Here is an 18,248-nt window from a genome sequence, read left to right on the forward strand (position 1 = left end):
AAATAAGAATGCAAATTATGGAAAACTATTAAAGCAGTAAGAAAAACCATTCATCGCTCTCACACACCGGAAAAATATTGAAAGATTAAAGTAGAATATTTGCAAGTTGAAATGCATCTCTGTATCGGATGAATGCTGTAAAAAACAAACTATCGAACGAGGAGCGGACGTCGCGCCATTAATCCTTATCTTAGTCCACACCTGCGCGCGCCCTGTCATACACATCTGGCTACTTCATACAAATACATACAATATCTCATACATCATAATACTCTCTCTGAATATCTAAAAAAGATCAACCCTCTTATTCATAGAAATATATGAAGTTATGAAAGGCTTATAAAGTGTTTTGTTTCTTTCACTCCTAAGCGAAATGAAAAAGAGAAAACATATTATAGTAGCTTCTTAACTAAAATAGGTTTATAGTGTGTTTATGAATAAGACGGCAACTCTTCAAGACTAAAGGTAGATTTTTCCATTTGAAAGCCGAAGCAATTATTTCGATTTTAACAGTTGTTATGAATGGAAATTTTCTGAATCTCATTAAAAATTATTCTCTCGAACTCATCCCTCAAATAATTGTCGCGAGTGGGACTCGTACCAGCAACATGTGGCATGCAAGCATAAAGGAAGGTAGTCACATTTCCACCAATGCACTGTGTAACATCGCAGTCTAAAAATATGCAAGGATTTGGTCACGGGCGGCCCAGAACCGGGATTGTGGAACTGTATGGCGTATGCCAAATGCTATGTCTGGCAGTAGACACCTAAGATTTAAGACAAAATAAAAAATAATACAAATTTACATCAAATATTTTTTATTAACAGTTATCCTTTTACAATAAAAATTAACAACACAGTGTCTTTATATTGTTTACCTACTATTAATTGTCAGGTACAGATTCTATAACATTAAGGTCCTAAAACTAGAAATAACAAGACACAGGCACATAATTATGTTACGAAAGTAAAAAAACGTGAAGTAACAATTTATAAAAACTAAAATCGGTAATTAAAATTAAGAAGAGTCGCTTGAGTCCTTTTCATTGCAACAATCGACATGAACCTAGTACAAGCCTTTAAGGCATTGCGTATCCAGAGAGCTTAAAATGTATTCTTATTAATCTAATTAAATGCAATATGATTTGGTCATTTACTTTTCAATACAGTTTATTTATTCCTAATTACTTTATACTTAATTACTAATAAAACAAATCTATTGATAACAAAGTAACAATCAAATGCAATAACACGATTTTACTATTAACTAGCGGATTGACTTCATGGGATGACCCGTGGGAGTTTGGATCCCAACGATCCCATACAAACCCTATCCTTACAATTACATACACATTAAAAAAAGAATTATCCAATTACATTTTGTTAATAAAAAAATATGCGGGTACATTTGGGCATACATTTTGGCCGTTCATTTTTATTTATATAGAAGAGTTACAAATTAGAACCAATATTGATATTAAGCCATCATTATTTTTTCTATATTTATATTATCTTCAGCTAAGCAGCCGGTAATTATGTCGAAATAATCAAAGTCAACTTGCGAGTACCATAGTTCCGCGATTTTATACGAATTAATCTATCACTCTATGCAATATATTACACATATTTATATACACACATATATTATAATATAATAATTAAGCCTATCTTTAACACAATTAACAAAATCAACTATATACTTTGAACAGTAGCGCGATTCTATATAATCTGTACTGTCGAGTATCGAAAGTTTGACATTTAAAATGTACTGCCAAAATAGTTCTTACAGAGCCCGGTAGAGGCGTTTAATAGATTTCTGGTAGGATTTCTTGATAGCTAGTCCGTTGTCGGTAGTCGATACCAGTAGAGAATCGAGCTACAGTTCAAAATTTAAACCTAATCATTCAACAAGATTAAAAACTTATAAGAAACTAGCTGACCCGCGCAACTTCGCTTGCGTCACATAAGAGAGAATTAGTCAAATTTTTCCCCGTTTTTGGATAAATGGGCTATCTAACACTGAAAGTATTTTTCAAACCGGATCAGTAGTTTCTGAGATTAGCGCGTTCAAACAAACAAACAAACAAACAAACTCTTCAGCTTTATAATATTAGTATAGATTTAAAATAAAATAAAATCACTTGTCATATAAGAATCAAGGAAGCCGCACGAATCATCTCTATTTGTTTCTATTTTCGGCCAGGTCGCTACCATTTCGTCAGGACTGAAGCTGTGTGTTGAAGCCAGCCCTCCGTAAGCACAGCTGAGAGGAACCCAGGGTTTGTAAGGGTTCAGTCGTCTATCGTGGCTCAGTTTAAGGCCTACGGTCTTATACGCTACGAGGTAGGTGAAGTAAACGTCTTCTAAATTGACTAGGGGCACTTTGTAAGCTTTCTTTAATATTCTTGGAAGATATTCTCCTGAAAAAAGAAGTAAAAATGTTATAGTTGTTTCACATATTATTATTTTTTTACAAAACAATGTATGATGCCTTTGAATGCTAACAGTAAATCAATAATTCATAGGCATGTTGATGGGTCTCCGTGGTTGGTCGTCAGGTAGTCATGGGTCTCCCACACGTAACAAATATTTATGTGATCGACAAAAGTTTTCTGGGATATTTGTATTTGTTATCTGTAAAAGACCACACGACACGATCGTTTCTGCTGTCTATAGATGTCTATAATATAGAAAATCTGTCTGAAATATGCTGTTTATGATATAGAAAATCTGTCTGAAATATGCTGTCTATACCTAATATAGAAAATCTGTCTGAAATATGCTGTCTATAATACAGAAAATCTGTCTGAAATATGCTGTCTATAATACAGAAAATCTGTCTGAAATATGCTGTCTATAATACAGAAAATCTGTCTGAAATATGCTGTCTATAATATAGAAAATCAACTTTTTTCGCACAGATTCCAGTGATTTGTAGTTGTTAATAGTTATAATAAGTTGGTTATAGTCAATCGGAATTTAAATTAAAAATCTATACCTCTCGCCTCTTAGGCGCTTGGAAAGAACAATTTTTGTCAAGTGTCCATACTCACCATTGATAAGATAGCCGGTACCAGAGAGGTACTGTGGTATGGTCTCCTGAGGGTACAGCCAGCGAGGCATGTACCACTTGGTGTACTCGTCACGATGAACCGGCCGGTCCCAGATCTTGTAACCTGGAATAATACCGTATTCGAAATTATGTGTATCTAGTAGCTATAGCAATACACGCAAATCATGCGAAAAAGTGCGATTATCCTGGTATTATATTCTTTTATAACCATAAACCTTCTCATCCACGAACGAAAGTGCACTAATTCTACCTGACGCCACCTTAATCATCTTCAATAGATGTATTCAGGCCAATGTATGTATGTATGTATATTCTTTGACATATATTTTTTTTAAATCACCTCCTTCTCTAAGAACTGCTCTTGTGTCGCGGGAACATTTAACAATCATACAAACGAACACAAAGTACATTCAGACCAAAGACAACTATTTGTTGATCGCACAAAGAATTACTCCACGTGGTAATCGGACCCGATGCAATGGTAACGATGTGGCAACTACTGCGCCACGGAGACTGTCAAATAGATGAGGTTCCCTTACCAAGAAGTTTAGCATTCTGATTCTCCTTGAGCACAGTCTTCAAAGTCCAGGGGTTGACGAGCACATCGTCATCAGTCTTGAACAGGAACATGACCTGCGGGCAGCGGTCCAAGGTCCAGTGCAGCATCAGCGCCGTCTTCAGCGTCAGGTTCTGGTAGTGGTCGTGGAAGTCGAACACTACCATGTCGCCGTACTGTTTTGCTTCTACGTAGTTGTCTACCTAGGAGGAAATTAAAACTTAATTGCGATAGTGATGAATGATGACTGCTGATCATGAGATCCGTGTTCGATTATTGGGTCGTAAAACTGCTATTAGGTTTTATATGTCTTAGAAAGTTTTTAATAGTAGCCTGGAGATTGGTAACGTACTTTGTATGTAACAATAGGCTTGTCCATTTTTAACATGGGACATATCTTGTAAATGACGTATTAAAAACATGGGCCTATTTTACTTTTCGCCTAACATCTTTGATTGCACGATTATACAAATAATATATATAAAATTAAGAAAAAAATATTGCTCTAAAAACATACACACAAGCCAGGACGGATTATTTGCATTTTGAACCAGCTTTAAAATACGCGCTACTTTGAAATTTAAGTAAGCAGGCCTTTTCCTTAGTTGAGCAGTTGTTCTATAAAAGTTTCCATATCCTCACCAGCTGCTCATCCATCTCGTCTCCATAGAGTCCCAGCACGAAATAGGTGAGCTGATGCTTGGCCCAGGTCTGGCGGACTGCCTGCCGGTGCTCGAAGCGGTGGGGGGCGCTGGAGACCAGCACGATCACGGGCACCTCGTCTGCCGTCGCGCATGGTGTGGAGGATGGCTCCACTAGGACTGGGCTGGAAAAGAAATGATTAATATATTATGAGACAATGTAATAACTATTTTATAAGGAGGAGACGGAAATGTAAAGCATTATATCTTTTGATACGGAGGCTTTTACAAACACGTAAACTTCGGACATAAAGAACAACCAGGCCTAAAACCACTATTTTATGGAAAACACAATTATCTGACCACCAAACACACAAGAGATCTACTAAACCAACTGCGCTACTGAGGTGATCATCCAGTTTAAGTTTAGCTAAAAAGATTACTTAAAAAGCTGCTAAGATCTTCGCGGCAAAAGCGTAATGGGAGTCCAATAAAAATCTTGTGATAGTAAATAAGTAATTAGTAGATAAAACGGTCTCTTCAATAAAACTTTTAAAACTGTCCACCTGGCCTGAACTTTTAATGTATTGTCACAAACTCACATGTTATTAATATAGTGTTCCAAGTTCCTGTTCTGTCGGAAGTGATGGAGGTTCTGGTCTGGCGGTGGAGGCGGCAGCAGTGCCTTGCTGGTGACGAGGACCAGCCACCACCACGTGTACCACACCACGAAGAACGACGCCAGCAGCGGGAGTACCAGGAGGATGTTCCTGCGACCACCTGCAACATGGAACCAACAACCTTTAAGACTATTGGGCACTTGACTGGGCTAACGAAAAGTTATTAAACTAATCGTAATAGGTTCGTCTAAAATGCTCACGCTATGTAATTTATTTCGTAAATATGTTGAAATTGTAATTATTTATTAAGGACTGAAATTACATTTTTTTATGTTGAAGTTGTAATTATTACGGACTGAAACTTTATATTGGGCACTCACACGATACCAACTAAAATACGACTCTGTGACGTCACTACACCGTATTTATAAGCTATAATGTGTTTTTGACATTTCATAAGTAGGTAATTGGACTGGTAGTCAACCACCTTATTGCGTTTTTGTTTAGTTTTAGATTTTACGACATTATATTTCAATTTAATTCACCAATTTTCATAATCGATGCTTAAGTCTTTTAGGGACATATTTGACAGAGAAGGCAGCAAGGTCCGTTTAACTTAAACCAACTTTACTCGGGTTAGTTTGTTGTACAGCGTGGTCGCCGAGAAAACAATAAAAAAAATATTGATCCAGCTACTAGGATTGTTTTCAGTTAAACCTCCGTGGCGCAGTGGTTTAGGTCAGCACGCCGCTACCATTGCGTCGGGTGGTCGAAGGTTAGATTTCCACACGGGAGAATTATTTGTGCGATTCAGAAATAATTATTTCGGGTCTGATTGTACCTTGGGTCCGTTGCTTGTATGTTCGTAAAGGTCCCCGCGACACAAGAGCAATTCTTAGTGCGGGAGTTGTCTTTTTTTAAGAGAAAAGAATTATGGTAGTAAAAAAAACTGATCATATTTTTGTTCCGACCTGGGTGTGTAGCCCCGAGCTTTGCGCAGCAGTTGCGTACACTACAAGAGCGCTACAGAGGCAGTTAAATATCTCTATTACATTATTACAATACAACTAGTTGTTTATAAAGCCGTTGAGTGCAATAACTAGAGTTAATCATAGAGATTATCATTAAGTTATTTAATAGCGTTTAAAAGCGTTATCGTTTAGTGGATAGGTAATACTTGAAAAACTAGGGAATACAGTTGTCGTTACTGCCATACACCGGACACGTAAACTCTGAGCTACTAGTGAAAACATTTCTGACAAAACTTATAGCACTGCACCCTGTAGGAAATCGAACCTAGGACCTTTTAGTAAGTCGCATACACTACCTAACGCTCAGAGGCAATAAATTAACTGTTTAATTAAATAAATTAGCGTGACCTACATTGTTATAATTGAACCATACTTTAGTAATATATGTATGTGCAAAAATTGTCTATCTGTCTTGTACGTTATCACTGCAAAACTGCTGATCGGATTATAATGAAATTATGCAAATAGGTAACTGAGAACACGGGATCAGAGTAAGGATAATTTTGTTTTGCAAATTAAGCGATATCTTTTTTTATTTTATTAAAGATAGAGGCCGCCCGCGACGTCGTCCACGTGGAAACGCGCCTTCCCGTGTAAATCCCGATCCCTCGGGAACTCCGGGATAAAAAGCCTATGTGTTATCCCGGGTCTAGCTACCTATATACCAAATTTTATCGTGATCGGTTTAGTAGTATTCGCGTGAAAGAGTTACAAACATCCATACATACATTCTCACAAACTCTCGCATTTATAATATTAGTAGGATAATGCGAGTAAAGCCGCGCTGCATTGCTAGAGGTACATAGGTAATAAAATATATTCCCATTGCGTCAGGGGTCGTAAGTTACCTTACCTTCCTGCAATATACTGAGTGTATACGATTTATTGAGTTAATTAGTTAGTATTTTCATTTGCATTGAGTGTATTTAATAAAAATTTTTTAAAGACAACTTCCGCACTAAGAGATGCTTTTGTGTCGCGGAGACTTTTTACAAACAAACAAACAACGGACCCAAAGTACAACCAGACCTGAAATAATACATGTTCCGTGTGGGAATCGAACCTCTCGACGCAATAGTAGCGGCATGGCGACCTTTCATTTTTCATCGTCTTTAAGACCTGTTACATTATAATATTATGAATATGTGTACAAGTCGCGAGAGTATGAGTGAACCAACTTTGACACTAGGTTGACCACTAACCATAAAAAAATGTTGTTGCTGTGTAAAGAGACAAGCTCGAGTAGAGCGTTATCGAAAAAGGATATACTATTTACTAAACGCGTTATCTTACTGTCCCCTGTTACTGAACACTCTCCATGACCATATTAAATATTATTATAACAGTTTAGTTAACGTAAAAATCCTTATTTATCGACGGCACAAGTATAGATCTACGAAATAAATATGTATTACCCCTCTTATTCATAAAAATATATGAAGTTATGAAAAGCTTATAGTGTTTTGTTTTTTTCACTCAGCGAAATGAAAAAGAGAAAACATATTATAGTAGCTTTTTAACTAAAATAGGTTTATAGTGTGTTTATGAATAAGAGGGTACATGTTAAGTAATGCGATCGTAAATCTACTTTTGTTTGCTGGACGTTTCGGCACAGGTAGGTAACACTGGATGGCCACAGGGACTTTAATTCCACGTTTTATTTTCGAGGTAATACATTTTATAAAATTATATAGTTGTTACATATTATTAATATCTACGTGAGAAAAGATCAATGAACCGTTTTCTTTATGAACACTGTTGGCAAGTTTCTATATTAAATAGAAATCAAGAATTCAATCGTAAAAAAATACTGACCAATATCTCTGAGTACCTAATCATAATAAGCTAATTGCTGTGACAATAATCACTATAATGTGATGATGACTTAGAGAAAATCACTTCTAACGATAATAGTAATTAGTTGATACACACCAAAATTCAAAAAGTTCTTTCAAACGTAACTTTTGAACCCGCCAAGTAGGTACATAAAGCAGGATCTACGCGACTAACACTGAATTTGACTACATATCTATATAAATGAATTGCTGTTCGTTAGTCTCGCTAAAATTCGAGAACGGCTATACCGATTTGGCTAATTTTGGTTTTGAATTATTTGAAGTCCAGAGAAGGTTTAAAAGGCGAATAAATTTGAAAATGTGCGGTATTAAATAAAAACAAGAAAGCCTGAGCGGAGCTGTGCGGGTCAGCTAGTCAATAATAAGAACCACTTACCAAAAACTTTTCCATAAACGAATTTCTTAACAATAATCCGAAACAGCAAGTGTAACATGGTTGTGAAGGAGTTGAACTAGTATTATAATATGTGCGAGATTCATATCCCACGGCCGGTGTCCACTGTTATCGAAAACAAACTGACTGTGCCGCTAAACTACCGCTAAAAAACACACACGATTGATAACATGACGAATATTACTTATCTACAGATAAATATAGATATTTTTTTAGATATTGGATTGAGAAAGTTAAGTTTGGCAATTTTATTTTGTACTTTTAGTTATTCTTTAAAGAAAAAGCAGGTGTTAATGTTTTATTACGTCTGTTATTATGTTTAATGGTGATAATTAAGATAGCTTAAACTATTATTTATATGCTTCTAATCAATTAGCTATTTATTGGGCTAATTGAAACACAAATTGACTCGTAACAAAATAAACAAAAATAAATTTGTTGAAACTTTTTCAATGTTGCCAATCGATCATTATCCAGAAAATGTGTGTTCAATTTACCTATTGAGAAATATTTGTATGATTATTTTTTTATGTTTCTCTTAATTTAAAAAACAGTTTATTCAATTTGTATTCCATAAAAACTCCAAACTATGTGTGAGAAATCAACAGATTTTTCATAAGATACATTTTAGACTGGATATACTTTCATACTTATTACAAAATACAACTATCGAGAAATTAACAAAAACAGCAAATCAGGAGAATCCTAAATAAGTAAAGGAGTACTCCCAGAAAATCACGAGTTCTTGCAACACTGCACTGGTTGGGCACGGTTCCCTCCCGGAGTTAGGGAGGGGAGTAGCAAGGCTAGTTGATTTTAAGTCTTACAAGTCGAGGCCTTGGTGCCACCGCTCGGTTTCAAGAACCCTTAGGCAAAAAAGGTTTTTTGTTAATACTATGGAAATAATAAATATGCACAAAGTAAGTCGGGCAGCAACAAGCAGTGAAAGTAATTAAGTAGCCATTTACAAAATTACTTCCTAAGTTACTCGATGAAATTAGATATGATGATTAAAGAAAAAATACCGCCTTAAGTGCATTCTATATTTACGGTGTACTTAAAGTAATTGTTTGCTTTCGATAACGAGTTCCGAGGGGAACTGATTAGTAGGTATTCACATACGATATACCTACGCACTGAAAAACTTAGAGTTAGTGAAGTATTTTGCATAGATGCCAGTCGAGATACTCAATTCATCAATTTTACTGCTACTTATCTTGTGCCGTCAGCCTTTCGGGCGGCTTGATCAACTTTGACACTAGGTTGATCACTAACCATACGATAGATAGATAACCAGTTTATTCGGACATCGCGGAATTTTTGCAACTTTTGCATTTGAAACTATGGGATGAGAAAGTCGTTCTTAAATGGGTTTCAAAGAAAATCACAACTTGCTCTATCTTTGCCTTACAAAATCTTTGAATTTTGGCCAAAATAGAAAATGTTAAATTAGCCCTGCGAAGTGACAATCAAAATTGGTAAACTGACTGCTAGCCGATAAGATCTAGATAGTATCTCGATAGTATCGTATCGAACCAAAATGGTGTTACGAGCCCTGCTTGACAAATAGAATCATCGATTATAAATTTAATCGTATCGCTAAAATAATATTATTGAAAGCCTTGTTTCGTGTGTGTTTAGCGGCATATTACCGCTCTGAATTGTTTTAACTCATCGGACACGATATTTTGAAAACATAGGCCGATTCTATGATGTAACATGCCATGGTAACAGTAAACTATCTTCTGAATCTGTTTACTAACGGATATTATCAATACCTATCGTTTACGAGGATTTTGAATACTCTAGCTTAGTTACTAGGCAACGTGTGTTTTTCAGTTATCTAAACAACTAAATTACTGTGTGTATAACTCAGGAAAGCTTGTTATATTAGTACTCCTAGTTTAGTCTTAGGAATGAAACTCCTGAATTTTCATCAATTAGCAACTTATTAGGTTCTGAAAATGTCTCCAAACGGAAATAAAACGCTGTTCAACTTAAAATAATTTTATTGTTAGTACTAAACTCTTAAAATTATTGTTACGACCCCTATTCCGATACAAATTAAAAATAAAAACAAATTAACAGTAGTCTTTGGTTTTACAAGCAAAAATCATTAACGCCATCTATTGTCTAATAGTTAAACTAACTGGTACTACCATAGAGTAAAAAATAAAAATATAAAGGTTAAAATAAAAGTTAATTATTTATTGATCGTCGGAAGGTTGTTTGACCCAAAATCCCCACGGGGCAGATCCGTCATGGTTCGTGGGGCCTCTGTACACCTTTATTTGAACACGGGCGGGGTCGTCTGTTGACAAGTAAACACAAAATTAAAACATGTTACATTGCTACTTACATGTTTACGTGATGTTACATTAATATTTAATTTCTCCCTAGTACTGTACAACACATTTTTTAGGCCATATCATTTTTTTTTCTTTAAACCGTAGATATTAATTCCTTATTGTTACATTAATTACATTCATAAATTGGTAGGTACATTTACCTTTTCTATCTTCAGCTTGATCTTGATTATCCTCATCATCATCGAACTCCTGAGGTCTGGCGGCTGCCAGCAGCACCATGGATAGCAGCACTATCGCGGTCCACACTGTCTTCTGTAAGTGAAGGAAGCGTTATAACGTGCTGTTCAGGAGACAAGTTACTTGTACGCAAATGAAGAAAGTTATGTAATATTTACTGAGGCGCTATTTCGATTGTATTGTAGAAGCCCGAGAATCGAACTGGACTGCGTGGTTAACAATGTATTATCCTTTTTAGTAGCTTTTCACTAAATACACATATTAATTTGATAATTTAATAAAAACAAGGTAAGACTGTCGGAAAAGGCTTAATAATCGCGATATAAGCGCCATCTAGTGGTAACGCACCGCAACTAATGGACATAATTTTCTGATGCGATAAGGTTTGGTTTCTTTATAATAAAGCTTTAGCAACCAAATACTTTTGTTTAGAGAATCTATACATTATTTGTAGATATGATTAGCAAAACGCGTGAAAGCAATAAATAAAAAACCGCATGTGTCTTAAACCTATTTATTAAAATTAACATTTTATACATAATTTTGTGTGCTACCACAATAAATATTGACATAATAATTATAATTCTAATACCCATGCAACTACTTATTCTGTTACGGTGCGTAAAAAATTCTACACACCAGTACATGAAAAGATTATGATTGATTATTGATCTCTCTAACAAGACAATTCCTGCACAAACAATGTATGAACTAACTTGGGGAATTTAACTAACATACAATTACAATTACACATGGTACAATTTCCTTACGATATTTTTTCTCATAATTAAAAAAAATATTCAAAAATCATATTGCCACAGTTTAATAGCAAAATTGTTGCTGTTTGTTGATAAGGGTAGGACAAGAAACAAGAAAGTACTCTTTATCATAAATGCAGCAGATGAAAACAATATTTTTGGACCAAATTATTAGTATTTTTGGTAGTAATAGTATAACTCATTCATCATCCAGCAATATTACCCCTATACTACTTCTACAGTAGAAAAAATCAAGACATTCCACAGTCTTCATAAGGTACAAAATCATTAAATTATATACATGTTCATTACTAGTGTGAACAGTCACTTGTATCAATAATTACTAGTTAATCAACAATTATGACATTCTTAATAGCTATTTTGAAGTACTAGCAGCCTGGTCTGTCTCATTGCCACTGTCTGTTGAAGCCGGGCTCTTTGACAGTGCCTCCTCTTGTTCATCTTCACTAAGAGATGATGAACAATCTGATAGATCCGCATCAATCCACATCTTGGCTTTCTTGGGCTTCTTTGCCTCAACATCAGACTTCCTTTTCACAGCATTTGATGAGCCAGCAGCCTGCCAACCAGCTTCCACAGCTGAACTCACGCGCTCAGGCAAATCTTGACGCTCCTTCTCATAGGCGGGGTTCAGATCCACGTTAATCTTCGGTTCAGCCACCAACCTCTCGAGTTTCCTGCGTTTTCTGTCTGATGCCTCCTTCTCTCGCTCTTCTTGACCTTCCAACCACTTCCTAAGCCTTTTCTCTTCATTTATATCTCTCAAACGACGTCCAGAGAGGTCCCTGCAAGCTTCTCGATTCGTAGTCTTCTCAATTTGTGCGCCAATCGCTCGTAACATAGAACCAAATCCGCCTTTCCCTCCGACGAGTTTTGACGACAATCTGACAACATTATTGGTCGACGAGATGTCGCAATCGTCCGACACAGGCCTCCCGTTAAGCGTAGCAAATAAGTCGCAAATTGGAACACCATGTTTTTGCGAAATTTCACGTTTCAATGATGACACATCTGTGCAATGTACTCCCTCGACACATCGGTTTTCAAAGTATACTAGACACGGCATGATGCAGATTTTCACGAATGTTTTGTTACAATGAAATAACTACCGAATGCACGATAATATTACGACCTTTGGCGAAATTAAAATTTATAAACAATTACGTCGAAGTTGACAAATATGAAATATCACGTACGAATGAAGTATAATGAACTAAAACGAACGAATGTTTGTCTATTATTTATTGATTGAGCCATAGATTAAAAATTACTAGAAATTACGCGTTTAGGTAGGTCGGTACTTACCAACACTTTACTTTAATTTATCAATGATATAGGATAGAACAAAACTTTTTATTCCAGTTTAATAAAAAATAATATCCAGTACCAGATCTTCATCAATATTGAAAAGGAAAATGCAGGCTTGACAACGATGTAAAAATTATGGAACTTACTTTAGGTGTCATTTTGGTCGCTATACACTGTTATTTCTGCACAAAATCTTAATAAAAACTGACCGTAATTACTACTATCAACATCTTAAATAGACTACTAAGCAATACTCTTTCTTTTCTATTAAATAATCCCGTCACTGATTTTTAATTTCACGCTCAAATGAACAAAGAAAGTGAAAGTTAAACTTACAAAGCGGTCAATTTTATCATCTGGAGCATATAACTTAGAAAGCTAACCAGTCAATTTATCTAAGTAATATTAACCTTTTCTGACTATTTACAATTAAAAGTTCAGGAGCTAATACTAATTGATAACATGGATTACAATAATATTAAGCTTAAATTACATTCGGTGAACAAATAGCTATAAGACTCAAGAAGCTCACTATATTTTTCATATGAAAAATGCAAAATTGTAAAATTATAACACAAAAATAATCTATTTATTTTATATCAACGTCATATCGATACTAATTAATTAGACAAATCCTTTTCGTGTTAAAGGAAAACCATAAACAATTAGACCCTAAAGTAATGTTTGACCTGTAGATGGCGTTGTTACCTACGTAGATTGCCGCCATTACGTTTCGCTGTCAAACGTGTGTGAAATATCCAATAAAAATTGAGCTTTTTCAAATTAAACAGGAAGTTGTCTTCGTATAACAGAAAATTAGTGGAATTGGAGGCATCTGATTTTATTCACCCAACGTATTATGGCTCAAAATATTAATCCACATTACGCGTCTTCGTCAAATCCAGCTAAACAAAATGAAGATACGATAAAACTTAAAGATAATCATGCTGTGAGCAAACGGTGAGTGAAATTACATTGAATTAACGATTGTTCCCTTCGCTACTTCGAATGTTATGTTCGCATTGTAGTTAAATCGATACAAGTGGCAAAGTTATCCGTCAGAAGCAGTTTTAACGATGCATAACACGTTAAACACGTTGGAGCCCTAACGGTTGCTTTGCGAATTGACGTCGACTTAACACTTTTGTGTTTCGTGCTCAGTGACGTGTATCTTTAACAAAAGCAGTCCTTGCGACTGCTGTGACCTCCAATAATCAGGGTCCATTGCCTTTGTTTAGTTTAAATTTTTTTTCGTAATTCGTTAAAATCCGTTGGACATTTCAATTCAAACTCAAAACAGGTTTTGCAGGTGGTCAGTTGCATTCACAAGACAATAACATTACTGTTTCTTTGTTGACAGACTTCAAAAGGAGTTAATGAAGCTGATGAGATGTGCTGACAAGGGAATATCAGCATTCCCTGAAAGTGAAAATCTATTTAAATGGATTGGCACCATAAATGGACCGCAGGACACTGTGTACTCGGGCCACAAGTACAAACTATCTTTAGAGTTCCCTAACTCATATCCTTACGCACCTCCAATGGTGAAATTTATAACACCTTGTTTTCACCCTAATGTAGATACTTGTGGACTTATTTGTTTAGATATATTGAAGGACAAATGGACGGCATTGTACGACGTGCGCACTGTTCTTCTGTCTATCCAAAGTTTGCTAGCAGAACCCAATACCCACAGTCCGTTAAATCAACAAGCATCGTACCTCTGGCCTAACCAGCCAGCTTACAAGAAGTACCTAGATGAATTTTACAATAAGCACAGAGACTCATAGTGGAATCTTGTTTTTGTTTGTCCAAATTGAAGAAAATATTTTTGATTTTTGCGTTGTATCTTGTGTTGTGAATGTTTGAATGCATGACTGTAGCGGGATTCATATGAGGAGTTACATGTTTCTGTTCCGAGGAGTTCTACTTGATGTTTAATTTGACTTCCAGATTCTTGGCTATATGTAGATAGTAAATTAGGTGGTATATGACTGTGATAGTTTACCTGAGAGCATAATATCAAAATTGTATGCATATTTATAGCTAATAAGGAACAATTCTAAAATAATACTGATCTTGTGCTAGCTCAACATAAGTTTTTCTCATATGTTATCAAGTAGGGCTGCTCGTTTTCTTATAAAATCTACATTGTTTTGTATAGAATCATCTTGACTGTGTTTCTCATTGAGTTGTTTGTAAGTTTAAGTTATCAGGGAGGTTGTAGTTTAGTTAATGTTTGTAACTCAAGCGTGTGAATCCTGCAGCCCGATGGTGCGGTGTCCGTGTACATTAAATCACTGACAATTATAATTCTTTAGTGCAATTGAATGTTTTGTTTACTTTCACCCCTATAACCCAGCTAAACAATAATGGTAAAACTCTATTAACTAGCACTATCTATTGGGTTCTAGTGCCAACTTTTACTATTTTAATTCTATTTCTATCTTATAAAGCATAAATCCCAGTTAAAATAACCTACACAATTCTTTGACTACTATAATAAAACAAATATAGTAAAAAGATTTGAGATTAAATGTTTGATCTGTCTTTTATCAGAAAAGGTTAAGAGTACAAAAGATAGAGGGCACTGTAGAGATGAGGTCATTGACCTGTCTGTCTAGCCTCAGAGGTCACACCAACCTGACACATTGACCCCCGAAAGTATGTTAATTGTACTACAACAGATTATAGAATAGCTACTATGAGCATTACTACAGTAAAGTTAGAAAAACTGCCTTGATTTTTTATTGTGATTCTTACAAAATTATTAAACCTACTTATTTTACAGATCACATAAGTTGATGTAGGTAGTAGGTTTGATTCTCGAAAGCAGTACGTGTTGATTTATAATAGGCGCTAATTATGTATGATTTCGCACCTTTGCTAGAAAGTACTGTCACACTTGTCCTCCAACATACATTATATAGCGAAAATTTTAATATTTATGTATTTCTATAGATAAATACACTAAATTACAGTTTATAACACAGGTCTATAACTAAAATAAAACAACAAAGTAGTTCGAATGTTGTTATATTATCACTTTGATGTCATAGTTAACAATATATACATTGTACATAACACGTTACATGTAATATAAAAGTTTACTTATACCATACTCTCCGAGCGTGCCGCATTACGATATGATGGATATGAAAAATAATAAGTATATAAGTACATATAAGAATTTTGACTGTAAAGTAAACATAATACAAGTTCACTGCTTGCTAAATCAAATGATATCTTTAGTACAGTTTCATATTATAATGAGTTTCAGTAATCATATGATTAATGGATTTAGTACAGATTTATTGTTACTTTATCCATCAAATAGGGTTATCCGACATTTATCTACAACTTTTAAAATCACCCGTCAATCGAAGCTTTTGAATGTACGAGAAATAAGAAGTTACAATTTTATTTTCATTAAAATAATATTGAATGAGGAGTAAGTAGTGTAATTACAATAAATAAATAATACTTTTGTATCTAAATTTATAATTAGATTCCTAAATCAGTCAAATAAATGCAAGTAATTTGTAAAGTAAAGCCAAGTAGTGGTCAAATAAGGTTTTCATACACTTTAAACGTAAAATATATGTTATAATATTATTATATATTGTTCAAATAATTTATGTAAGTATATAAGATGATATATTTCATGATAAGGTACTTTAGGATTGGCAACATTGGCACACACATACAGTAACAACAAATTGTTGCTAGAGCAGAAAAATATAACTGAGAGACTTTTTATTCTAATTACCAGCCAGTTTCACGGCGCCCAGAAAGCTATAAAACATTTAGACGAACTCTTTACGCCATTTTTTGCCTTATTGTTTTTCAGGTAGATTATCCGATACATAATCATAAAGGCATAATAATATAGGGTTAGGGTATCGTAAGGGTGTGTGTCTATAACTAAGTTTTTATAGAAACACAAAACCGACCGGCTTCAGAAGATAGGGTATTAAAATATTGAATAAGTTTAGCGATTTTTGGAGTTGACTGCAGCTGTAATTTGTATCAGGATGGCGTACAAACTTAACTCAATCAATGATATTTTTCTGTTCACAACACAAGGTACCACTCGCACAATAACTTCAAAAGTCTGGATAAATACGTCTTAAATAATACTTACATGACTTAAACTAAAGATATAATAATATAGAGACTAGAATATGTGCATCATTTATACAACAATATTTATTTTCGTACTTTTTGGCTCGTAATTTAAATACAAAATTATAGCAACTTTTAGAAATGGTTAAAGATACATACATATGTCCCATGGGGTAGACAGAGACCAGAAAACGAATGCTTAAAATTTTAAGTAATTTATGATTCAAAAATAGACTGATATTGATGTTCTATAACCGAAAGGAGTGAGGAGTAAGCAGGAGTAAGGTCTCGAAGCCATCAAACTGGCTAACTAGAAATTAAAGACTTCGCATCCTTTACATTAACAAAGTTGCTTACTTTCATCAACCTGAAGCGTTTTTATTAAGTTCTTGCTGATAGCCATAAATTAGGAGCCAAAAAGTATGTAACATCACCTAAACCTTAGCCTCTATCAACATGGTCGATCGTTATATACAAACTATTCTATAATAAATTAGTTCATTCACGGGGCTCATTCATTCATTCAGTATTGTATGGAAGCTGTATGACAATGGGCATTATGTAAATACGGCATTTTGTTATTATTTTATCTTTACCTTTTATGTTACTTTTGATGATAAGTCTAAAGTTATAGGTGTGGCCAAACAACTTGAACACTGTCCAACAACTTAGTAGAGAGTAAGCAAATACAACAATTAACATTTAGAAGGTAAGTGAAACAAAGACTTACGCAGCTGACTGTCGGCTGCTTGATGCAGCTACTTTAATTTAGAAATACACCGAATTCTACGTTGTCGGACTATAGAGAATCTTTCAGAAAGAAAGCTGAACGTAGAATCAGTATAGAGAAGTCTCGGTTAACTGTTCTGCTAGATAGGTCTCGCCGCCGTGTATTGTAGTAATTATTATCATTCATTATGATGTAGCGAAATTGTTCAAGTTGTTTGGTGGCACCTATACTATGTTTCTCCTTTAACTATAAAAATGTTTGAATGGTCAATTTGATAATGAAATGCTTTACTCTATATCTGTATAAAGATATTCTGCCCAGACGTGATTTGAGATCAATTACAATTCTTTAATGCCCACATACATTCATGTCTTGTTTTATACATTTGTTTCATATTTATAGACAATGCAATTCACAAACCAGAAAAAACAAATTGCATTTCTTCTTAATTGTGCCTTTTTGCTTGTGGCAACACAATATACAGCAAAAAATGTAAATAATACCATCTAGCGATCAGGAACAAACTCCCACCATTTAGCAAACGTATTCTTTTCGCTTGTTATTTTTTATGTTTCACCTTCCCCTCAAC

The 18,248-nt window shown here is 34.8% G+C and overlaps 3 protein-coding genes across 3 annotated transcripts; 1 reads left to right on the forward strand and 2 right to left on the reverse strand.

The window, feature by feature from the left end:
* Positions 1–910: 910 nt before the first annotated feature.
* On the reverse strand, positions 911–8,282 carry LOC142982674 (beta-1,3-galactosyltransferase 5-like). Its single transcript, XM_076129302.1, has 6 exons — positions 8,154–8,282; positions 4,873–5,050; positions 4,272–4,455; positions 3,613–3,832; positions 3,054–3,176; positions 911–2,420 (listed from the first exon to the last, which is right to left on the reverse strand). Exons 1-6 carry the CDS (start codon positions 8,209–8,211, stop codon positions 2,122–2,124), a joined length of 1,062 nt encoding a protein of 353 aa, XP_075985417.1. The 5' UTR covers positions 8,212–8,282; the 3' UTR covers positions 911–2,121.
* Positions 8,283–10,853: 2,571 nt separating this feature from the next.
* Positions 10,854–12,705, reverse strand: LOC142982744 (splicing regulator SDE2). Its single transcript, XM_076129421.1, has one exon. The coding sequence runs from the start codon at positions 12,560–12,562 to the stop codon at positions 11,852–11,854; it is 711 nt and encodes a 236-aa protein (XP_075985536.1). The 5' UTR covers positions 12,563–12,705; the 3' UTR covers positions 10,854–11,851.
* Positions 12,706–13,498: 793 nt separating this feature from the next.
* Positions 13,499–15,135, forward strand: vih (ubiquitin conjugating enzyme vih). The gene is made up of 2 exons (XM_076129089.1): positions 13,499–13,764; positions 14,165–15,135. Exons 1-2 carry the CDS (start codon positions 13,664–13,666, stop codon positions 14,592–14,594), a joined length of 531 nt encoding a protein of 176 aa, XP_075985204.1. The 5' UTR covers positions 13,499–13,663; the 3' UTR covers positions 14,595–15,135.
* Positions 15,136–18,248: the final 3,113 nt, after the last annotated feature.

Source organism: Anticarsia gemmatalis, chromosome 22 (assembly GCF_050436995.1).
Source record: "Anticarsia gemmatalis isolate Benzon Research Colony breed Stoneville strain chromosome 22, ilAntGemm2 primary, whole genome shotgun sequence".
NCBI lineage: Eukaryota > Metazoa > Arthropoda > Insecta > Lepidoptera > Erebidae > Anticarsia > Anticarsia gemmatalis.